This window comes from Copidosoma floridanum, unplaced genomic scaffold, assembly GCF_036245765.1.
Source record: "Copidosoma floridanum isolate Cflo_tuat_1 unplaced genomic scaffold, Cflo_Japanese_pri ptg000029l, whole genome shotgun sequence".
NCBI classification, from domain to species: Eukaryota; Metazoa; Arthropoda; class Insecta; order Hymenoptera; family Encyrtidae; genus Copidosoma; species Copidosoma floridanum.
In genome coordinates, this window is record NW_028321906.1 from 4,307,519 (window position 1) to 4,333,500 (window position 25,982).

The window sequence follows — 25,982 nt, forward strand, 5'->3', positions numbered from 1 at the left end:
TTGCGAAAATCTTTGATTAACCTCAAAAATTTAAAATAGTTTTTGTGTATTTTTTTTACAATGAATCTATTAAATTCATAAAAATATTGGGTCAATGACTTAACTTGAGAGAAAATCAGAAGAAAATTATAAAATACTAATCTGGCTTGCCTCGCAATATTTTCCAATTTTTACAGTTATAATGTCACGGTAGTTTTCTGGCAATTTCTTGATCGTGTACTTTGGTTTTATCGAAATAACTATAATTATTGTAGCAACCACCTACGCCACCTTAACATTACAAATCTTGCTCGTCATGCTTCCCTAGCAGATCAGCTTACCATTCTCTAAGCAAGGCCTGGGGTGGAGAAAGTAATGAGTTATGTCAAAGTGGCTTTTTTTTATTTCGTAATGGTTATTTTTAAAAGTAAAAGTACAGTAAATCATACTACTTTTCAACCACGATAATTTAATGGTGCTTCTTTTTGTTTGAAAGCCAGAAATGGTGCTACTATTTGTTGTGTTCCATAAATGATGTATTCTTCCTTTACAGATTGTAATGATCCTGATCTTCGTTCAGGAGTAATTTATCCAAATGTCTCTCCTTAAATCAGAACCACTGTGGTGTGGAGAAAGTAATTTACTTGTTATTGATAAACTTACGGAAACGTAGTTAATATTCTTTTGTTTATCACAACGACTCTTGGCGATATAAAAAAAAAAAAAAAAAAAAAAAAAAAAACTAATCAGCTAGAATGATAAAAGCCAAAATAGTATACTGGAGCTCAACAATTATCGCTCGGCCGACCAATTACCGTATCATAGGTCATCACTAATCAATCCAACAACACAAACACCGAAGTAACGACAATCAAGTCGCAAAGTCAGACGTGAGGGCCCATCCTCAAGGATCACCATGCAGCAGCAGCAACAGCAGTCGAACCAAACTCATGGCATTGGCATACCGGTAGGTCTCACTCGAGGCATCAGTGGGGCTCTCGGCTAGCTCAGGTAGGCTTGCCCACCTCACTCGGATAGCTCAGAAGAATCGTCGAGTTGAGCTCTTGGGTGTGCCTCCGGAAGGTCGAGTTGAAGCTCGTCTCGTAGAACGTACTTGCCTCGCCTCTCGTCCTCGGGAACCTTCCTCGGGTGGTCGTTGCTTGCCGCACGCTTGGCAAGCAACAGCACAGGTACTCGTTGAACCTGACAATACATTTTCACGAATTACTCACCGATATTGTACGTATATATAAAAACATATTACAATTCATGCACACAGCGAGCTTTTATGTGCCCGTGAGTATTTGTGTGATACCACCGATCCATTTTTTTTGTGACTCGGAATGGACAAAGTAGCAGACTTGGTTTATTTTTGGATTATCGTTTAGTTTTATCAGTATCCGGTCTGGGATTGATTACCTTTGCCTCCTTAATACATTTACGGGAGCTCAAAAGCTAAAAGCTCTAAATCATTTACATTATCTATTATTTTACTATTTACTTGGGTTCTTTTTTTTTACAGTAAGACCCATGAGATCGTAGAAAATAGTCAATATGTATAACACTAAAATTATTTGATAAACGTGCCAAAAATCCATCACTATCAACTAATTTGAGTATTACCAACTATTCTTACGCTTTCGTATTGATTTAAATACTTTCTTTAGTTTTGAACGTAAACGTTACAAGTGCAATAAGTAATAAAAATGTTCCCCTTTGGATATTGGCAGAAAAGCCGCATCTCGAAAAAACAGCTGTGTGAATATTTATTTCTAAATCAAAAAATATAAAAACAAAAGGTGAGTTTAAAAAAAAAATGAAAAAGAAGAAGAAAAAAAATTCTTTAAAATATATTTATACAGATTAATATTACTAGATATATAATTTTATTGCACAGGTATTATTATGTAATTGACCTGACACAGTTTTTTTGAGTTTAATATTTTGCGTACGCCGTAACGGAGACATCGAGGAATGAAAATTTAACAGTCACATTGAAGCATATTTTAGAAAATAAAAATATAAAATTTTATTGTCATAATATTACGGCCGTTTCATACATTTCAACTGAATAAACTGAAACGTGACTACACGGTCAATTTAAAATTGAAGTATTTATTCATCGAAATGCAGTTTTTCTTCAGTGCTCCGATGGGAAGGTACTCAAAGTCATATACAACGGTGCGCATAATCCATAACTCGCACGTTTGGTATAACAATGTGTCAAAAATATCGCGTCCGCGCTAGAAGGCCCTGTCATGTAAATAAGCTTCCCAGTTCGCATACTAGCAAGTAAGTAAGAAAGAAAATCGATTTTGACGTTATTTACCAATCTCTATGCAAAACCGCTTTATCACATCGATTTAGAATCTCGAGGCAAAACTTTATTCTTATAAATGCATTGAGATTTTTCACCCAGATGGAGCTGCTACTAACAAGTCGTGAAGTATGTACGTTACGTATATACGCCTGCGTCACAATTCACGACAGATGTACTTCTAGTGTACTATTATTTCTGAATAGTGTCATTTACACAAATAAAAAGAGCACAAAGTTTGAAGCAAATGTATGTGTGTGTGTGTGTGTGTGTGTGTGCGCGCGGGGGCTGATAAATCAGTAGTTTTCTCCCAAAAAATATTAAAATGTATATTTTCCACAATTTTCTATGATTTTTATAAACAAGCTCTTGCAACACACCATTTATATTTAGATGCAAATAAAAGAGAATTAAAAATAAAGCAACATGCATGCTACAACAGCATTTGTTTGTATGGTGTCCGTGAAAAACTGTTGTTGAAGATGCTAAATTTATGACCAAATGGCAGGATGAGACACATGATAATACGAGGGTAAAATTAATGCTTTTAAAAACAATGGTGTACAAACCTCTTGCGAAATGTACCGCTGACGAAGTAGAGTGCGATAGGATTGACGCAACTATTAAGGAAACTCAAGCAGAAGCCAACTATGCGAAAGGCGTGCCAATAATCGTTGTAATTATCATTAGATAACGGATAAAAATGGAACCACAGCATGAACACGTGATACGGGAGAAAGCAAATGAAGAAAATTATTACAAAACATATCACCATTTTTCCGACCTGCAATGAATAATAAAGTAAACGTTAGATCTTACAAAACATCATCGTTAGTTTTTAAAAAATACCAAATAAATGTTACACTTTACTTTGTTAAATTTAAATTCAAGAATTATTAAATTATAATAGGTTATTAAAATATTTAAGATTTTAAATTATGATAATCATGATAATATAAAAAAAGCTTACGGTCTTAGACATATTTCTAAATAAAATAGATATTTAAATCCATCATATGTTTAACTTGTATTACGACCGCAATTTTAATTATAATAACATGTTTATCTTCATTTTTTCTTAAATAAACTAGTGAATTCCAAAACAAATTTTTTTTGCACTAGTTAGTATTGATTGGATTCATACATAATCTATTTTTTTTTTTTTTTCTTTTAATCCATCAGCATTATAATAAAAATGTTCATCATCCACGTAGTCGGCAAATCTTTCTAACGTGAGATAAACACTTCAAGTGCCAAAAGTAAGTCGAATAAAAGGATAACCGAGTACGATAATTTTTTTGAGAAAATTAAACATCATAGTACTTAAATATACTATTTCATAGAATTTTTTCATGATACATTTTAATTTTCACAGCCACGTGGATTTTATTCTAAGTCGCTAAACTCTTAGTAAAAAAAAAAAAAGCGTGAGTATACCATTACACGAGATTACATACTTCCTCGTGTGATAATACACGGAGTAAAAAAAGTTGGTTAATCCAAGCACGATCGCCTGTGCAACATCTACCGCGTTGCAATAAGATACATTTCTGAGAGGATCGAAATACTTGGGACTCCTTAGCAGAGAAGTGGGTACACATGCAGACGGACCTTTTTTCGTGCCTTTATCTGCTCACACTGATGAGGCGCTGCCTGCTGCTCGCCTGGCATGTTCCTCGTGGACAGTTCAAGATGACGGGCCATTCCAAGGTAGAATCCCGATATTATGCACAGAGGTATTGCATAGTACATGAGAAATTTGAAGAGTACCATACCTTTTTCGTAGCTTCTTCCTATAAACAGGACACCAAATTAGATATCGTACAATGTCAACTCAACTTTTTTTTGAAAAAAAAAAAGCTGCAAAAAGTAATGGACCATTATTACAGTTAAATCAATCTGAAATAACCTGCAGAAAAATTATTATTATCATTATTATCATTATTATTATCATCATCATTGTTATTGTTATTATTATTATTACTATCATGGCTGTAGGATGAGCTTTTGATTGACCTTTTTTAATTACAGTATTGTTAAATAAACAAAAAAATGTGACTTTGTAAAATCATTTCAAGTACTTGTATTTATAATACGTGCCTATAAATATATGTGACACTACTTTGAGATCATTTGTAGTGATGGCGATAGCTTTGAAATGTTGTCAAAAAAGTAATGAATACTGGAAGAGCTCATGATTCTAGATATTTTCACGATATGTTTTTATGGTATTTTAATTTAAGGTAAAAAAAAGTCGTTACATTGTATATTTATTTTCACTTAATCCTAGTAATAATCTACAACAACAAAAGTTTTAAAAATATCATATTGCGCCTACTCCAAGCCTACCATGCACAAAATCTAAGACCGTTGGACTTCGTTGGATTTTCTAACAAAGTAACCATTTACTCTCTCTTTTGGTTCAAATAAGTTTTCGTTTCAATTGAATCATTTTTTTAAACGCGAATGATTTTCTTGAAATTCCGATATTTGCTAGACTCTCGTGCAATGTAGCTTGAAGCTGGTACTTACACACACGACTAGTGTAACTACAAACAACTCTCGGTTCTCATGCTTGTCATAAAGATGTTGCAATAATCGTTAAAACTCTAAACACTCAATTATATCACGGGAGCATGCATATAATCTACATTTTTTATTAACTGATTGTATAAAAAAAAAAATAATAATAACAATAATAATAATTAAATTCCTTTGATAAGTGCAGAGAAATTTCATGTTGCTTTTAGTATCGACATACGCAAATAAATACAACCATATATTTTAAAGTACCATCCAAAAATAAAATAATTGTCATATTCGTAGAAAGGCAATAAAATTTATTTAAAAATATGGCATATCAAATATCCAAAAATATTATTTAATTTATGTTTTTAAAGTTATGTAATACAATAACTTCAATATTGGATTTCATGAAATCCTGGAAAATAAATGCATTAAAGAAAATCGTGACTTGCGTACACTTCTACTCCTTCAAAGAGCAAAAGATACCACGTACATTCTCTAAAAGACTTCGATTAGTATTCCTCGGAGGTCACAACCACTGCATTTTCTTTTGTCATATAACAATTGACGGTCAATCAAAAGTATATCTCAAATAAAGAAGACACTTTGAAATAATGCATTAAAAAACTTTTGCATGTGAGCAAGCATATCAAAAAACGATTCTGAAACTATGCGAAAATTTGGTGAGTTATACCTACATAAAAAATTCGTGATTTCTTTTTTTTTTTTTTTTTTTTTAAAATGTGAGTTGAGCTTGCAGTATTGAGAAATTACATTTGCAATATTTCATTCCAACATTCGATTTCTGATTAAAATACTTCTACAAGAAAACATAACTTGGTAAAGAAAAATATGCATTCATATTGAAACTTTTTTTGTAATGTTTGTTTTATATAATTTAACACCATAAAATTTTAATAATTTTTCCATGAAAACTACCACTGCTTCCCAATTATTGTTTTTATTTTTTACTTGTTCGCATAAATTTTATGTCATAAAAAGTCTACCAAACTTATAGTAAATGAATGACTACAGCAAACCTAGGTGTATATTTTTTGACAAAATATGTTTTTACTTCAATAATGTACATACTCATTTTAATTATTTATGCGTTCGACCTTTCTCCCGTATTTCAATATAATTTTAAGATCAACGAAAAGAGAAATTTTTTTTAAATAAATAGTTTTCTATTACTAGATAGTTTTCTATTATTAGATAATGAAATAGATGCTCAATAAATAAAGCAGACAACAGCCAGCTACTAACCTAAATCTAACCAAATAAATTGAAAAAAAATAAAACACAACAATTGCAAAACAAACGTTAAAGAAACCATTAAATGGTACCCTTGACACCAAAATTGTATTAGCAAACGCAAAGTAAAGTACATCAGGCTACGGTAACAAACTTCAATGTCCCTCAAGAAGAAAAAAAAATAGAAGTAGACGACCGCAGTGCTGGCATATGAAAATGCCGTCCAAGTCTATCAGATTCGAAGGGGTTGGCAGCAGAAAAGTGTGTCTTGCAGCACTTTTAAAGTTCAAGCTTACCTCGTTGTCGCGTCTCTAGCGTATTCCAGAAGGTATTTCCAATAAAGCACGTTTGTTCGAACAGTGGATTGAATGAAAAAAAAAAAAAAAAAAAAAAAGAAACGAAGAGAAAGGTGGCTGTGAAAACATCGGTAGCCAACGAAGGGAAAAAAAGGTCTCGAGCACGAGAATTTAAAAAAAATTGTCCGCAGAAAAGAGTAAGAAGGAGCTCAGAGCAGACAGATAGTGCAGGAAATGGAAAACAGTCAATAAAAAGCTACGAAGACGCAATTTAGAGGGACGAGTCATGCAATCGTTGTAGAATGATGGCTTGTATTAGAAAAGAATTACCAAATTCCTTAGGGAATGGGCTGCAGACGCATATTGTCTCGTTGTTCTTGAGGGGCATAGTCGGCAGGTGGGAATACAAAACGGCCGGCATAGCGAGACCTGTTGCCAGCAACCATATGAGGGTCACGGTGAGTAGAGTCAGCGGCTTCGTTGAAAGACCAGCCACGTGCCGACGAATCGGGTTGACGATTGCGTAGTACCTGCAATATTCCAGATTAGACTTCAAAAAGCGAGAGATTGTGTCTATTTGTGTGTAAATGTAAGTGTAAGTGTATGTCCTTGCATGGATCATTTTACGAAAAGGAGCATACTATGAAGGCTGAAGTGAGCCAAGACTAAAAAGGTTTTTTCATTTTTCTAAAAAAAAATTTTCTACTGCTTGTGACCCATACAAGTAAGGGGCTCCGCTGGATTCACGAAAAATAATTTTTTTATAGTATTATTGTATAATAAGTATCTTATACCATTTACTAACGAGCTACATGTATAAATTAACCCTTTATCATCTGAATTAATACCTCTTTTTTTTGCTAAAACTGAAATTTAAATCGTTAAGGGTTCTTATTTTTTACTTTGGGGAAAATTACTTCACTGAACGTGCAAGCCTATGGCATTTTTTATTTCATAATGAAGAAATTGAAAGAATTTTTGCTATAAATATAACCTTCGCAGAACACGAACCATTTCAATTGGAGTACCTAAATAAGTAAAATTGCATGTATTTGTGGCAACATTGTTTGAGGGAATTTTAATTTCGACTAATTTTAAAGGGGGCTACCACTTAAACTGCATTCAAGACTTGGAAAAAAATTTTCGGTTCTCTAAAATATATGAGAGTAATGTCAAGTATGATGATTTTAAGATGATATGACGTGGAAAAAATTACAGCCAAAAATCAAATTTTGAAACGAGCCATAAGCCTGTAACACCAATTAAGCTTCTTTTTTCATTTCAGACTATAGTAATAAATTTATAAAACGTAGTTTCATTTTTAACTTTATCAAAAAAATGCTCTTCATTAATAACAAAAGTTTTTAAAACTGAATCTCAACTCGGGTATGAAAAATTCCGTTTTCTATAAAATGACCCACATCTGTCCAATTAAATTATGTGCGTACGTGATGATTCAAAGCAAGGGTTCAATCGAATGAACTGGACACGTAAGCCTGCTTCCAGTGAGTTTTTTTTCTATTTTCTTTTCCATTTCTTCTCTTTCAATGTTCCACTTTGAAAATTTTCATCCCAAAGACATTTTTCCATACTTTTCTAATTAAATATCCTTTGCCTAATTGACAAGCTTTTACTAAGGCTTTTACTTTTCTACTTTATCAGCATACAATTTTCTCATGAAATTTTCAATAACGTTAGGTCTTACAATGTACAAATATGTTATTTAACAAAAAATGTAGAAGAGTTCAATTAAGTTATCAATTAGTTTATTTTATTACATTCACATAGTTATGGATAGAAAACAAATATTCAAATAAGTAACAAAATGAAAGTGTAGCTCTTTGTTATCGTGAACAATGCATTATATTTTACAACATTCGCCCAAACTCCCTGGTCCTTATCAATAAATACGTATTCATTTTGTGGTTACAGTAATATTCCTCTATATCAACCTTTCATTAAAAAATGAGTTTCAAACGTAGCCTGATACATTTTTGAACTCCATTATTTTACAAGGAAACAGTAAATCATAGTGGTATGAAAAAAAATCAATCACCTTTCGGCCGCCAGAGCAGTGAGGGTGAAGACAGAAACGCCTATGGATATGTCCTTAGCCCACTCAGACAGCTTGCAGACAGCGAGGCCCCACGGCCAAGACTCGATGGTGTAGAGGATAGACGTGAAGGGGACGCAAGTGACTATCACCTATAGCATTGTTCAGAACAAGAGGTTAAATCGAAATTACAACTGAAATACACAGATATAGTATACGGGTATCATCGTTTTCAAAAGTAACAATACGTGGCAACATTTTCACCTGGTAATAATTGTTAGGTAATTAATTAGGAAAGAAATTACATTTTTTTCTAGAATACAATATGTGCGTATGAATATTTTTTTCCAGACGTATTTAAAAAAAAAAAAATTATTCTCATAGGGGTCACTAATTGAGTTTTATTACATGCAACCGTTTGACGAATTTTTGTGCGAATTAAAAAATTTTTTTTTTATTAGTTTATTCTTTTTTAGAAGACAGCTTACTTCTGATTAATCTTTTTTTAACTAGAAGAAATTTTTTTTTTTTAATTTGGATTTACATGGATGGTAGTTTGAATACAATTTAATTACTGATACCCATAAGAGTGTATGTTAAATTGTAAAACTAAATGATTTCTTTTCTCAAAAATACATCTGGAAATAATTATTGAAAAATTCACACGCGCACATAAAATGTGACATTTTTTATTTTTTGCTGTGGGATCTCCCTAAACCCAAAAAATTACGACCGATGCACTTTTACGAGCAGCATCTCAGTTTTCGAGTGGTCCTTGCTAGGTGTACAGGTACATTTTGCAGCCCTTGCTTTCACGTCAGTAGAAAGTAAAATAGGCCACACATCCCACGAATTTCCACACGTGCTCGACAAAGCCACCCTCCCACGACTCAGTCCTCCATTCCCTCCAGCTTTCTATTTTTCCTTTTGCTTCTCTACATGTCCCCAGTGGTTCACTTAACACCTTTACTTCGCGCTCTATATGTGTACGTATACGGTCGCGGGGGATCACAACCCCACGGACTTACAGATGCTCCAGGGGGTGGTGCGCGCTCGTCTGTTTCAGCTTCGGTGGCTTTTCCCACCATTAGATTTGCTTATTTCAAACTCGTTTCAGCGAAAAATTCCTTTATTCAATTTGGGCTGATGGTGGGAAATTGCTGTGACTTTAGAGGAAAGTTTTTTTTTATCGGATAAGGGAACTTTTTTCCGTTCGGGTGTTTTATATTTGCTCGTAACGCGTGTGTACATTGAAAACGTCGCGTGAAGGGAACTGAAATAATAAACGTCAATATTTGACTTTCAAAGAAGGGGTTGGCTCCTTTAGTAAGACCAGAAAGGCTGGTACGAAAAAAAAAGTAAAAAAAAAAAAAAAAAAACAGTTTTAGCTGTTCGTAAACCTACATCTACAACATCTTTATAGATTATATTTTTTCCAGTACGGATGTTTTGGATGTCGTCTAAAAAACTTAAAAATCTCGGTACTATCCATGAGTCAAATTGCATTTTTATCTCACCAGTAAATCTCCTAGGGCGAGGGATAGAATGTAGGTGTTTGGTATGCTCCTCATGTTGGAGTGTCGTAGTAGTGTGAGGACGAGAACTCCATTCCCGGCTACGCCAACCACCAGTATCAGGAAGAACAATATTGGTACAATGTACGTTTCGGGCCGCTCCGCGTACGGGACGTACTCGTCCTCGTCGTACTCTTTGTCCGCCAAATTGTATACTGTAACCACCGACGCGTTCAATAACCGGGTTAGATTGGGCATCTGAAACAATACAACAAGAACGAGATAGCTCAATTTTTTTTTTTTTTTTGTTTTTTTTATTTATCTTACTCATAAATTGAATTTTTTTTTGTAAAAGTTTCATCCTAAAATAAGTTTAAGTTGGAAATAGATTCCAAATATTACGCTAATACCTATCATATTCCTGTTATACGTCCTTTTGTACTGAGATAAGATTTGTAGATTTTTTGTTTACGTGTAATTAACATTTTAAATGCTTCAATTAATTAATTTATTCAATGTATGTCTGACCTATCAACTCATTTCAACTACTATTTCGGTGCATGCTTATAAAAGATATAAGACCAGGTTTCATTAAAGAATGTTTTTTCCAAGTATTGACCCAATTATTATTGACTTGCAACTGAATACGAAAAACAAATAACAAAACAATTAAAAACTCATTTCTTTTAGTAAACTTTTATTCATAACAATATTGCTAGAAAAGTAATAAACGTATGCTCATTAAAAAAATACTAAGACGTGGATGGCAGTATTTATTACAAGCGTTTTAAACCTTGGTTCTTTCACTTGTCTGTAGGTCTCCCGGTCTGCCTGCCTATGTGTCGGCCACCACTCAAGTGCTGGTTATCGTTTTTAAGAATTCTTTCGAGGTGGGTATCAAAAAAATCAGAAACAACAAGCTGCATAATAACAATTTAAATCCAGTGTAAGGGACAATATAAAAAGATGAGTCACATTTCTGTACAACCCTCTCAATATTGGTACCAAATAAAAGTGAGTTAAAGGTAAAATACAATAAAGAGCGAGACATGACCTGAACCATTGTTATACCACAAGGTAATGGATTAACCATACACTTAAAGCTTTTCTTGGCATTTTTATCAAATGAGAGACGTTAGTGAAATTATAATACGATAATCTGGGTGACATACAAACTTTAGTACAGCGGACACCATAAGATGGTGAACAAGCTTTATCTTCAAAGTCCCCTTGACGTAGGTATCAAGTATCTAATATTAAGGAAATATTATTCATACTTTCAAAACTTTCTTAATATTGATATTAAATAATCGATTTGACTGTTACAATATTTTAAAATCATCAAAATAATAATAATAGGTAATAATGAAAATCCTCATCAGAGACTGGAGAACAGAACAATAAGTTATTATTTCTATAAAAAAAAATTTAATCTACTTATTAAACTGAAACGAAAAATAAAATTTTTATCTGATCACAACTAGAACAACTTGAAACATCCTAAGCCTTAAGCTTTAGATACTAATAAATAATTTTCCGTCCGGGAAATCAATCTGTAAGTAATCATTCAGTAATAATATTAATAAATCTGTCAGGACTCAATATACGTAATTTTATCAACTACTTCTAGGTGGACTTATTTTTTATAATTTGTATTTTTGTATGTATAATGCCTACCAGACAAGACTTTTATGTATTAATGTATTTATATATTTATGGGTATTATTGAAATGCCATTATTTTTTTGTTCAAAGAATCAAAAATGATGGTTTTGAATAATAGTAAATAATAATCAATTTAATCAATTTTATAGTGTAAACCACTACAAAAATTGAGATTGCGTGTAATATCAGAAAGAAAAAATTAATTTTTTTTTCTATACTTGACTATAAATTGAACTTTTGTGTGAATTAATAAAATTCAACATGTTATTAATTTAAATTAATCCATACACAAACGTGTAGTTGATATTCAACTATAGTTATTAGTTCCGTTATAGGTACACATTCCACGAACGCATTTTTTAAATAAATATACCTTTGCTACCTTTCGTTAGTAGATTCGTTGAATTTGAAGAGTCGGAAATATGTACATATTACAATGTAATAATTGTAATAAGCAAGTGTTATACATGTAGGCTAAAGTAGTAGATTAACTAAAACTTAATGTAAAGAACAATACATAAGGCTGTGTTCAAACATTGTAATGAAACGGGACATACCTTGAGTTTAATTGACAAAGATATTAAAATGTTAGATATAAAAAATATATTTCATAAACGACTTCTCTTAAATGATTTTTATAAAAAAATTATAATAATGTCAATGAAATAAATAATTTTGGCTATCAAAACTCTGATTTCAAGAAATATTCAAAATTACTAGTAGAGTGAACATTTAATTTTACAAAAGTTTTAAAATTATAATTATTAATACTGTGTAGGTGTGCTCTATTTTTATTTATTACTATGTACCTCGAACGATGTAAGTTTTTCATTGTCAATCATGTTTTTTTTAACGTGCCCCCTCACAAACGAATAAAGTTGTAGGGTTTATCGGAAACGATCAATCAAATTGAAATTTTGGGGGACTATCAAAAGAGTATGATAAACGTTAGGTGTATCGAAATCCGCTAGCTTGTGTACACAGGTTTATATATTATGGTGCGTGCTTCGTGCATCGTCTTTACATTGCCTAAAATCCTGTACACTCTTGATAAGCTCGTTCAAAAGAGCATATATATTGTATGAGAATTCCGCCTATGTTAATTATCGCACTGGTTAATAAATAATCAAGGATGTTAAGTAGTTACATTTTGTTTTTGATAATTTTGTATTAATTTCGTATAAGATCCTACAAAATTTTACCATAGCAACTTTCATCGGAGTAATTATACTCAAGTTTGGCCTTTCTTCGCTGTTATTGGCAAGATCGTACCTTTGATAAATTAAAGCTCGTTCGAAAAATCTGTTTTAGCCTGCATTTATTTTATTTTATGACAATTACTTGTAAATTATTCTACGGTTGAGTCCCGCGAAATAATAAACTCTATTTGCATTTTTAAATACAATATTCTATCACATCCAAGAAAACTCACATAATAAAATTATAAAATGGTTTATTCGATGGACACTGGCGTCCAATAAAGCGTGCTCCTTTGTTATCTTTTATCAATTATTTTTTGCTTTTTTCCAACTCGCAGTATCTTCCATTTGCAGATAACTAGATATGCGTCTGACGTATGATTTTACGTCACCTACTAGTACGTGCGTTAATTTTTAAAAATAACTACACACGCTTTTTTACCCAGTCAACGCCTTCATCATTCTATTGTAATATTATTGATTTTCCTCGTTGACATAGCCATTCCCATGCTTCATGTCAGTGGCATTAAGCACGTGCTATCAAGATATTCTGTCGTACGTGAGCTCGATATTTTACGATGTATTGTGTGAAAAATGATGGGATATTAACAAAATAAATAAATAAAAAATTTGTTTGAAAAACTAATGAAAGGAAAGATGTTTCGAATAAAATTAAAGCTGGCAACAAGGGCAACTCGATTGGTAATATTCAGAGGTGGTAAAATGTAAGTAAGGCACAGGGTATTTTTATTCCAAAGAGGAAGGAATCGGTTTTTTTTGTGTGGGTAGGCAATTCCGGGGATTCAAAACTTTTGCTGTACCACCAACAAAACTTAATAATCTGTTATCATATAGTACCAATGGTATTAGGAAGTAATGTACGTGACGTAAAAAACACACCTCAGGGAGGCAACTTTCTAACTTTCAAGATTACAGAAAGACTCGAGCTCACCAGCCAAACCCTTAAGTTTGACATCAAGTTATTTTCATCTTTTGGCTCGTGTATGAGTAAATTAATAGTTAACATAGCCGTGGCAACAAAATAAAGCACATGACTTTATATTTTAAGTACACCCAACTCAATTACCGTGAGTGCAAAGCTCTTGATAAGGGCAGGAGGAATCGTAACATGATTCGAGAAGGGCTTAAACGCTAAGGATGTTAGGGCGCTCTTGTAGGGGGAAAGCAGAGAGGCTAATCCCTCCATGCGTTAACGAAAGTCGTACACCTACCCATCCAAAAATATCTGTACCTTCGACTGTAGAAAATTGGTTCGTGGTCAACTCGCCAGTACTCGACACTGCGTTAGCAGAGTTTCGTAAAAATTACAGTACCTGTTCAAAGTCGTGTAGTTTATTGTACTCAAAGACAAATAGCATAAATACTTTTCATTGGCGAGATGAAAAATTTGAAGTATAAGGCAATCGAAAGTATGTTATGATTTTTTGAAAGTACAACGTAGCGAGTAATAACTATGTAAAACTGTAATGTCCCTTCCCCATTTAAGCCGATGTTAAAGATGACGTCAACAGGTGAACTTTATGAATTTTTTTCTCGAAAACGTTTGATACGATTTTGTTCAAACTTGGCACGTACATCAGTAAAATTTTTATTTGCAACATATATTTTTTTCAAAACTTTCTTATTGTTAAGTAAATTGCGCCCCCACACCCTTAAACCACTATGTGGGCGGGTCTCATTCATCACCGAAGGCAATCGTATACAATGTACTGCGGCTTGCACCTGTGCGTGAAACTTGTTTCCTGGTTATTTATTGCTTTTGCTTATAGATTTATCCATGTCAGCACTTTGGTGTGGTGTACACGTCAAGTAGTTTTGGCTTATTCATAGAAATTAAAATCATGAAATTATTTCTTCGTGTGTTGTTACATAATGGATTATTGGTTAAATATAGTATATGTATTGTACTTAATGTGTAAGACTTTTATCCGTAAACTCTTAAAAAAAATTATTTTATATTTCGTGCGTAAATAAGTGAAAGTTCAAAATTTTTTGGATGATTTTACAGTAGGTGCAAAATGGAAAATTAGACATTTTTGTGATGAAAGCTGTATCTTACCCAAAAATTTTGAATAATCCCCTTTATATTGCGTTTATCTGGTAATGACATACATATATTGCAATTCAAACGCCGTTTCCAAAATTTTTTTGTTTTTTGCAATAGCTTTTTTTTTTTTTTTTTTTTCATCAAGAAAATGAAGCTTGCAATATACATGTGGTATGATTTAAAAAAAAAGAGTTTTTTTATTTAATTATAGTTGGAAGGGAAGCTCTTTCTAGCCTTAGTAACAGCTATGTTTTGTGAAATAATACATAAAAAATCAACACTGATAAAATATATTACGTTGTAGTTGCGTACTAGTGCGTATATTTATTTTTTGAATATCATGATGGTAAAGATACTTGTTATTATTGTTATTGTTCTTGTTATTGTTATTTAATGCTATTGTTGTTATTGATATTTTTATTATTATTATTGTAATTTTTGTTATTATAATTATTATTATTATTATTATTATTATTATTATTATTATTATTATTATTATTATTATTATTATTATTACATGGTGTTTGGCGTTCGAAAATTCATGGCCGAATGAGCACTAATCTAGTTGCTACCCTACCATAGATTAATTTCCTCAATTTTTTCTCTAATGTAATCTCTGCATCGTCACTCCATAACTCCGTATATGAAAAAAAAGTTTCATTGTTTATTTTCGTAACGTAACCACCCCATCGTAATCTACAAGCTTTTATGAAGTGGCATATATTTGGTTCACCTTGAGGCTTTTGTACTGCAGTATTATGTAAAACTCTCTATTTTTCATTAATCTTATCCAGCTTTCCTCTAAAACGATTCTCAATACTCTGCTCTCAAAAACATGTACTTTTCACTTTTTGTTAATAAAACTAGCAGCGAAATGATTTTAGATAGCAGTTTATTGTTACGAGATAAACTATAGGACTTTGTCGATGACACAAAACAATTTCATAATTCAAATACGAGGGACAAAAAATAATTTATGTAGACTTTGGTAAACCCCATGCCATCAGATTAACCATCATCAACTTTCGATATTTGTGATTAGTCGATAAAACATTTCAAAAGCGTAAACACACGTGTGGTATATATGCACGTATTAAAAAGGTGGGGGTGGTGAACGCGCATTAACGAATACCTACGTACCATCAAAGAGATCGATAACCCAGAGTCTTATTCTCGCTGAGAGAGAGATAGCTTTCGCGTTGATGGAACCGGAAAGTAAAGAGGCCATTAGAAATATAAAGGGTGGAAAGGAGATGGCACTCCGAATAGATGGATGTACAGATAGAGGAAGCTCTTGAGTAATGGTGTAGTTTTTTTTTTTTTTTTTTTTTTTTTTTTTTATGGAGAAAAACCCTGTGGAAGTTTGTTACGTAGCCCGGAGCAAGATATTCAGCGCGTCCACGGCTGAGTCAACAGTTGCAATAAAGGTTTCCATTTTCAGAGGAGCCGTTCTTGCGTCGAGATTAATGGCACACCTTCGCTTCTCGAGTTCTCTGTGCGGCTGAGATTGTTTTCGAGGGAAGATTTGCTCACCTCTTGACTCGCAGCACAACCCTGTTGGAGTAACAAAAAAAAAAAAAAAAAAAAAAAAAAGGACCTTCTCTAGCTAAACTGCCGTGCGTTGCTCGGATTACGTTGGATGACCGTGGGTGTCTGGATGCGGGTTTTCAAGCTAGAATAAGACGTTGATCCTATTGACGTTTCCCGTTTGCTTAAGGAGGTTTCAGAGTAATTATAAAATGCAGATAACACAATGATATTGGGGTTTCTTGATAGTTTGGAACACGTAGAGTTCGTATGAATTTTTCAATATTTTTTATAGGTCACTTTTTAAAGAATCATACTAATGAAAATCATGTCATTAACGTAGGCTCGTAACTTCTTTGTTTCGCTTATATGGAAAAATTCAAAGATATTGAAAAAAACTTACTTACGCACTAAGTATTGTTTGATAATTCAGTGAGAAAAATTTTGAGGCATGATATAGTGAATTTTAAACAACGCTAACGTCAATCGTAGGTAAAATATTGAGTTTATTGGGTGCAAGAAGGGGTGCGTGGTAAAGAGGGGACTTTCTCTCTCCATTGAATGATACTTACAAACCTCCTTGATGTACGATAAACTTCCGTAATTTCAATTTACATTAATTTCTTTTTTTTTTTTTTTTCATGATTCATTGAGTTTCGAAAATGATTCATGATAAGTAAGATGAGTGTTGTATACAAAAATTAAAGTTTTTAGTTAACAGGGAATTGGTTGTTAAGTAAACGAATGGAAATCGAGTCTACAGAGAAATTTAAATATCAACAATTTTTAGAATAATAAATAAGAATGCTATTAATAACTCAGTTTCCCACGTCAACATCAATTTGTAAATTAATTGGTGGATAATTGTTACACGCAAATTCATACGTGTGGATGTTCTTATGCTGCTGCTTTATCGATTTCTGACGTAATTTAAGAACCAAAGTTCCTTTACGGAAACTTTTAATTGACTTCGTTTGATTTTAGGGAAACAACGATTTTTAATTCAACGTGTTCCTTAGGGTTATTTTAAAACAAAGTATGCTTCATATTTTTTTTCATTGAATAATAAATATTTTGTTTCCAAACCAAGTGATGAAAGTTATTTTCAATAATTAAAAATTTCACTATGGTTATTTTACATAAGAGAAACAAATTAAACTTTCTTCGATATGTTTGCTTTACTCATCATCCCATCATCAGCGGTGATAATATAAGCTTAATTAATATGATCAGTAAGAACTTTGAACAGCATAAAATAAAGTCTTATTTTTTTTTCACTTGCATGCTTTGAGTTGACCTACTTGAAAAATTAATATTTACATGAAACAATCAGAGTAACAGCACTTTAGGTGCATGCAAAAACATATTTTTTATTAGCTGCATGATACTATAACTTGATCGACTATGATGACTTTGTATACGAAGCACCGACTTACTTCTTATTTTGAAAAATGCGACATTTTGGTACAGGTGCATGTTCCAGATAATATATATGCAAACTACTGATTTTATGCCAGACATTTTACCTTATTTATAGTCGTGGCGTGTTCTTGACAGTGACGAGTATCAATTATAAAATGCAAAGTTATTGGTATAAAGTTAGAGTGGTTTTCACATAATGTGGTTCAATATTTTTTGTAGAATACCTTTAATAAAAAATATAGAATATAGAACCATGAGAACATCGTTTTATTCAATAAAGTTATCAAAGTGTATATAAAAATTTTATGTATGCTAGGACCTCACAAATTCATTGAGAAAACGTATGAGAATTTAATAAAAAATTTAAAAAATGACTATATCCAAGTGTACCAAGCTTGGAAATCTTCAAATGCGTAACTATCTTTTCTCTAAATATTTCCTCATATGCTCGTGTTCATCGATTATTCATGTTTATTGGCGAGCGATAAAACTCACTTAAGTAGCAATCGAGCGATATTGCCTTCGTGACAAAATTTTATAAAAAAAAAACAAATGCGATTTTCAATATAGACATTTAATACCAAACTAAAAATGAAAAAAAGTAAAGAAAAGAAAAATTCTTGCTTGCGTTTATTAGTTTTAGTGCCTCGTAAAGACCTTAGTCTTCTGTACTTTTGGAAGTTTAAGTTTCAAATACATAATTAGCTACAAATTCATATACCAATTAATGGAATTTAATAATTAATTTAATAATTGTAATTTATAAATTTTCTACGAGCTTTTCTCTCAAGAACTCAGTATCTTATTTACGTCAGATATGTGTCATAGATGCTTTATATTGCAGCTGGTGTATTTTTTGACTGATGTTACTTTTTAAACTATCAAGTGTGGAATGTCAACTAAATTATGAATATAAATTTAGTTTTAATATTTCAATAAACTATAGTATCCTAAAGTAAATAAAAAGTTTTACAGAATATCAATTTCCTTAAAATAATTTTTCGGCACACATGGTTGTCACTTGTAAAATAAACTGCACGGCCATAGTGATAAAAAAAAAAAAAAAACAAAAAAAAAAACAAAACACCTTAATCAAATAGAGACGAGAATCAGCAGCAAATTGCACGAAGGACAGATGGCATCCTACATAGCGTTAAAATCGATTTGTACACCGAAAGTGTCTGTTAACAATCCGATCGGAGTCATTGGCAATGCTAAAAGCTTTGTAGGCATCGATCAGCCCTTTGATACACCGCCACTCAACGACTCATTGTTATTGCCATTGGCCAGCTTGTTATCAGTTCGCCCCAGCCTCCTTCTGCTGCCTATCGCTTCGCTATGCACGGGTATTTGATGGTGACATCAATCTCCAACCTATTCGTATGTATGTATGTGTGTGTGTGTACTTTTTTTGCGAATCAAACCTTCGTTTGCTTTTTTGTCCCCGAGTTGTTTCACAGAGGAGTGACCTCGTTTTATCTCTGTCAATTCGAATTGCTTCTTTGGTCTCTTATTGTTGAATCATTAAATATTCGAGTTTCCAAGTCATCTATTTCATAAGATTAACAAAAATTGCGTTGGCTTGTAAACTTTATCCAAAATAATCACCATGTATTTATGGTTATGACGACACAGATGTACCAATGAGGTTTAAACGATTTCCTGTCTTTTGAAAAAAAAAAATAATAATAAGAAGAAAATTTAGTATATTTTTTATATTAGATGAAATTAACAATTCATAACAATGCCCTGATGCAATAATACACTTGTGACTTGTCAAACTCCTCAAAATCATCAAAGGTTACTGAGATTACTGGAGTGACCGATGTCACATGAAAGTAAATGAAAAAAGATAGATACTTAATAAGAACAAAGGTAGAATTGAAGATCAGACACGCTGTGAATAAAGAAAGTTGCCTCATAACATGTCGTTTCTAATGCTTTGAACGTAACAGTTTTAAAATAAGCATAATATTGGTACTTATTCTTCATAGTTTTTTCATTGTGAATACTGATTTTTAACGCCAACTAAGATGTTTCAAAACATGAGGTGATATAAGACCAAAGCTTACTAAGATTCGTTTAATATTTGACCTTAAAGCTGCACTGCGAAATAAACAATATCTAAAAGCAAATTTATTACTTAGGCTTGCAAGCTTCATTCTACAAACTCGTAGACCAGTTTTAAATTATACTTGTGATGCGTGAGTAAAACGTATAGTGTCTATAAAATCTAACGACTATTGCGTGTATAAATATTCCAAAGATTCAGATGGTCTGGAAAATCACTTCTTTTGAATTGTTTGCGTGTATACGGGCATTTTAGAAGCTATTTTACAAATGCAATGTTGTTGCGCAATACCGATGAATATTTGGAAATAATATTTCAAGTCACTTTTTATGAATACATATACGCTCAAAACTGGCACCTGATAGCTAAATACAGGCATTACGTATATTATTGTTAAATATAGTTTGTAACGAGTTTAAATTGCTATTAAAATTTTTAACATGACTTTCATTCGAAGGGGCAGATGAAATCACCTCGCTGCTTTAAATGATAACTTACATGCCTTTTATAAAGTCCCAGCCTCCTTATTAATACACAATAAATTTATTACTTCAAATCTTTCTGAAACAGAGAATTTTTCAACACTTATAGTTCCATAGAAATTTAAAAAATGTAAACTCATATCGAACATCCATTAGGTATGGGTGGTGGAAGATAAACGGTGGTCGAAACTTCGCAAACAGGTCGATACGGGTTGAGATTAATCACTCATTGGACGAATCTGTTTGCAAGGATTTATTTTAAAACTTGTAAATGTGATTTTTGTCTAGTACGTTACTTTAAAGCAACCAATGCCAATACATTTATTTCAATTATTGAGGGTATTTTATGTTTTTTTTCTTTTTTTTTACAAATTCTGAAACTCTCTTGTTCATACATGTTTTTCAGAAAATTTTTCATAGGTAAAATAATAAACTTGCGTGGCTCACAAGTAGGAAAAGTATAATTCCATGCACTTCAATGCATTTTATTGTTATTTTATTCAATCTGATGACATGCAACTGACTTACTTTGTTTATTATTTTTTTTGTTGCAAAATCTACCCGTAACAACTTCAGATACCTAACAGGTCTGATATTGAGCCCTGGCCAACCTTGACCTAGATAGGGTAAGTAATTTTATGCCCTGGCCCGGACCAGATCATGAAATATCAGCTACCATGACATCTCGATAGACGCAATGTAAACTTAATCTAAACATGGAAACGTTTTAATATATAAATGGAACAATCCAACTACGGTAATTAAGCAACTTATTCATATTTTTATATTTAAAACTTTTTTATACATATTTTTAAAGTTTTTCACAACAAATTTTACGATACAGACAATATTAGCATTAAGTTTTAATTTAGCTTCTGACACTTCATAATTATAATGACAATCCAGAATCACACTTACCGCACTGGTTTTTTGAAGGTCCGCATTTGATTCAGGAAGAAAGAAAAACCTATTGAATACAATTTTTGTTTTTGTTTTTTTTTGTTCAAAACAATTTTATTTTTATTTTTAACAGAATCTCATAATCAAGTTTATTCCAATCAGTTTTAAGATATATTACTAGGGTAATGGGTACTATTTTTAGTAAACTGGGCCAGAAGATAAAATAAAAAAGAAGAACAACATCAAGTATACTACCGAACTTGAATTACATTTTTAGTACATTTGACCGTATATGGTTATGAATTTCATTGTTTGCACAAAGTGGTAGTAAATACGGTTGGTTTATAACACACAGACAGATATGTTAAAAATAATAAAACCACATGAAAGCCTTTATTTACACTAATATTTCCCTCAAGTACACTGGGATGAAAGAGCAACCGTATATTTTTAAGCTAAAAATGTTCCATATTTATGTTCCGAGTGAAATAAAATCGACGCTGCCTGGCAATGTATCCGATCATACCCTGGAACTCAAAGGTATGCACCTAAGAGTAATCAAGTAAAACAAACTTAGTATCGCGTATGTGCCGTCATGCGTCGCATTTCGCATCAATCGCTGCACACCTATAACAGTAAAATACCAACATTCCCGTAGCTTGGCGTAAGGGAGAGAGAAATAACGCTCCACATTTTCCCATGTATAGGACATGTGAGCGGAATAACGAGATCTATAGAGATATAGCACAGCATATAGACGTGCAAGAAATGTACATCGCGCAAATAGGAATGATGAACATCGATCGACCACGTATTCATATGTATAAAGCTCTGACGATTCTCACGCGATGAACAGAGCTTTTTTAAGGTAGAGTTCCAAACAAAAAAATCCCCAGTCAAACAATACATATACTTTCAGCCTAAAACACAGGGGTAAGAAAAGGAAGTAGTTGGCCGTCAGCACCACCGTGATTCACGCCCATCTGGCAATAATTGTATCCAGGGATGATAGAGTCCAGGCCAAGCTGGGGCTTATACCACCGCATAACACGTATAGCTCAGAGCGCCGAGGCGAGATCCCGCCACTCTTCTGGTAATGCCCGGCCTCCGTGTATGGCATCGTCCGAATAAGATAGGGGATGAAGGGCAAAAGGAAGGGGAAGCTAATGCTGACGAGGATCATTCGAGGAACTCCCTCTTTCACTCGGTGCGCGCGCGTTACTGCTCCAGGAATTTCGCAATAAACTACCCTCCAGCGTCTACGTTTGCTGCATTCTGTATTCCTCCGTATGTATATGTTTTTTCTTTTTTTTCTTTTTTTTTTTTTTATCGTATTTTTATCCTTGGATGCACGAAACTGCCGGATTTGGAGGATTTCAGCCTTGATTTTTAGACCGAGCTTTCCCCCGCGTTTTGTGTATCAAAAGGAAATTTATCTCTTCGGAAACAGGGGCAACTCTGGTATTATCTACTCTTTGGGAGCTGGACTCTTCGTCTAATATGACGGGTCCACCAGGGAAGTCTTTTCAACGGTACGAAAAGTGGACATTTAAGTTGATAGGGGTTGTTTTATTACGTAAGGGCTCGTAGCGTATGATCCCGTGTGATAAATGTACTGTTTTCAGGTCGGAGTTTGTGCGTGGGAAACTTTTCTACGTGGTATTGGGAACTTTGTCTGATTTACGTGCGGCACTTAAGATAAAAATTATCACAAGAAATATGTACTTGGAGGACTTTACTGTCGTTCGAGGGGTGTAAACTTGCACACTTGTTGCGTCGACTGTTTTCGCGATTCCCTTCAAAACTTAAGATCTTGTTGAGCTAATGTAACTTGATAGAAGTCCAATACCTTTGTTTTTGTGTATTTTCAACGATGATTCGATAAAACTTGCTAAAAAATATTTTTGAATTGTGTTTTTCACCAGATCTTTAATTCTCGCGATGTAGTTTGAGTTTTTTCAATAACACTTGTTTTCTTTTACTTTTCGTAAGTTATGCGGTTGATGATGCCAGTCGTTTCGATGATAAATTCATTGTCTCTAGTATCGAAAATTTATCCTATCGTGTGAAAAAATGATAAATTAATTTTTTAATTAGAAATTTAAATCCTAAGAAACAATTTACAATAAAATTTAATAAATGAATCTGTTTGTTCCTTTGTATTTTAAATTTATCTCGAAAATTTCATTTTCCTTAGGTGAAATAAATTGTTGTAATTGAACCATCATTTATTTTTTCATTTATCTCTTTTTTTTTTTTTTTTTTTTTTTCTTTTCCAGTATGAAGCCAATTTACACAAAATGTGTGTGTATAACGATTTTCATGAAAGAATGACACGCTGTAGTTTTATCATGAAATTTCTAAACATTCTTAAATCCTAGTTAAATAAAAGCTTAAGAATGGTATACGATATAGCAATAATGTATACCATGCATATGATGGCATGTGTCCAAGAAAATCAAAAATAAAAACTTAAAGGATCTAATTGTAATAATTCAATAATCATACATTTATTTTTTATGTTTGTAAACACTTGTAGGAAAAATGACATGAATACAACAATTTTCATATGTAAACTTTTCATGTCGAAAGTTTTAGTTAAAATAATGTTCAAAAACTAGAAGTGTTATTTCTTATAGGTCACGAGCACTGACTAATGTTACCTCAATAATTGATACGTTCAAAATTAACGTTGTGGATTAGTTATCTTTAAGTGAAAATAGAAAAGTGCAAAAGGCTTCCGACTGGACTAATTTCTCTAAAAACGTGTATAAAACATATTATCTTTGAATAATGAAAAATTGTTCTTGTTTTACGCAAAATGACTGCTACAGATTATACCTGTGACAAAAAATTGGTCCCTCCGGAAGCATCATATTGCAGGGTTAGATACATCAGATGGAGACAAAGCATAGCGATTCTTTTTAATCATCTCAGCTTACCCTCGTAATCTGACCCCTGTAAAACAAAGTACCTCAAGTCATGCCATAAAGTTTTAATTTACTTCAACCATCGTTCAAACCTCAGCTTATAATTCTCTACCTTTTCAAAGAAGGCCATATTTTTTATTAAGTACACTGTAATGTGATTTTATATCCGTTGCCTAAACATTTAAAACCAAGCCTATATAATAAACGGTTTACGTACAAGTTCAGTTAATAGTCTTAAAAAGTAATACGTTCTCTTTGAAATATTATCCGTGCAATTGAAATGTTATTAATCTTGTATTTTATTACCTTGATTCATATAGAATCCCTTTTTCAAAAATTCTAAACTATCGGATTAGTTACGACTGATTGGTGTCTCAGTTAGTCAAAGAGAGCCTGCTGCATAAATCTATCGACACAATAAGTGTATTACTCCCTCTGGATATGCGGGTGTGTCTCCCTTTGACTGATTTTTAAAAAACCTGGGCTTGTTTTTTTTGTGTTTTTAGAGACTAATCCCTCTTAAGCAATAAAAGTGTGATTATATTAATTATATTTTTTTTCAATTTCATTGATTTTAGAAAATTAATTATTTAAAAAATTGAGTTAATTGTTTTTTTTTCTTTTTTTTTTTTTTTAATTTTTGATTTAAAATTAAAATATAATTAGGCATGTGGGTGTGCACGAGTATAAGTGGAATTATACTAAAAAAAATATGCATGAGCGTAGGTGTACGTATACGTATACGTGTATAGTCATTATTATCTTAGGACTCTCTTGACTGATTTTTATCCAAGCAAGGCTTATTTATTCTGCATTTAAATATTTATAACTGCAAAAAATGATTAGAATTTATCATTCCTTTTTTTTTTTTCAGATCATCGAAATTTTGTAAAACGGGTTTTTTTGAAAAACTGGTTTTAAGCTATTTCTTAATATTTTACATTATGTTTTATGAAAAAAATTGAAAAGATCATGCTATTCTTTTTACATTATAGTGGGTGTACGTAGTTGTATGGACATAATTATTAATATCTCAGGATTTTTTTTGACAAATTTCAATAAAAAAAGGCTTATTTTTTGGTCATTTGGATATCTAATGCTGCTTAAAAAAAAATGAAAAATTTTATAGATTTGTATTTCTACACAACTTTTATTTCATGGATTCATGAAAATTTATTTTTCATGTTTTATTCATGTTATTTATAATTTATTTTTTCAAATTACTGTTCGTTTAATACTACGTTGATGAGTTGAGAAGGTTAAGCTTTATTTTAGTTCCATCATTTTTTTTTTTTTTTTTTTTTGTTATGCTTATCATGAATTTCCTTTGATTTCTCTAGAACTGAGTATGCCAAGGGGTAAAATATGTACATCAAACGAAATTCTGAAATTAAAAGTCTATAAACATTGCAGTCCACGTATTATCCTGAAGCAATTTTGTGACAGAGTTTTTCTTACCTGCAGCTGTTTCCGACGACACTGTTAACGTGTTTACTTTGTATGTCATGATCAGATTTCAAAGCTTGAAACCTCGCAGCATTATTTGATTAAAAGCTTGCAAGGTACAATATAATTTAATTTTCGAAAATTAAAGTTCATCCTAAATGTGGAAGTATCAATCTTACTTTTGATTGTGTTTTTAATTCGTATTGTAGAGAATCTTACGTCTAACTTTTTTTATAAATAAGTTACTGAAATACTTCTTGCTCTAAGGACTGTATTATCAGTTTGATTGAAACTTGATTCTGCGTATGTCACTAAAATCATTACCACATTCTTT

General features: G+C 32.3%; 1 protein-coding gene across 1 annotated transcript; it reads right to left on the reverse strand.

Moving 5' to 3' along the window:
* Positions 1-986: 986 nt before the first annotated feature.
* On the reverse strand, positions 987-25,709 carry LOC106644710 (neuropeptide CCHamide-2 receptor). The gene is made up of 9 exons (XM_089596079.1): positions 25,661-25,709; positions 16,241-16,424; positions 12,806-12,875; positions 9,943-10,197; positions 8,429-8,577; positions 6,703-6,902; positions 3,908-4,089; positions 2,866-3,080; positions 987-1,182 (listed from the first exon to the last, which is right to left on the reverse strand). Exons 1-9 carry the CDS (start codon positions 25,707-25,709, stop codon positions 987-989), a joined length of 1,500 nt encoding a protein of 499 aa, XP_089452205.1.
* Positions 25,710-25,982: the final 273 nt, after the last annotated feature.

Excerpts from the sequence above, each read along its gene's own strand:
- LOC106644710 (XM_089596079.1), bottom strand. The coding sequence starts at position 25,709 with ATGACATACAAAGTAAACACGTTAACAGTGTCGTCGGAAACAGCTGCA. Across the intron at positions 16,425-25,660 it reads GTCGTCGGAAACAGCTGCAG|GGTTGTGCTGCGAGTCAAGA; the intron begins GTAAGAAAAACT and ends TTACTCCAACAG. Across the intron at positions 4,090-6,702 it reads CCCATTCCCTAAGGAATTTG|GAAGAAGCTACGAAAAAGGT; the intron begins GTAATTCTTTTC and ends TCCTGTTTATAG.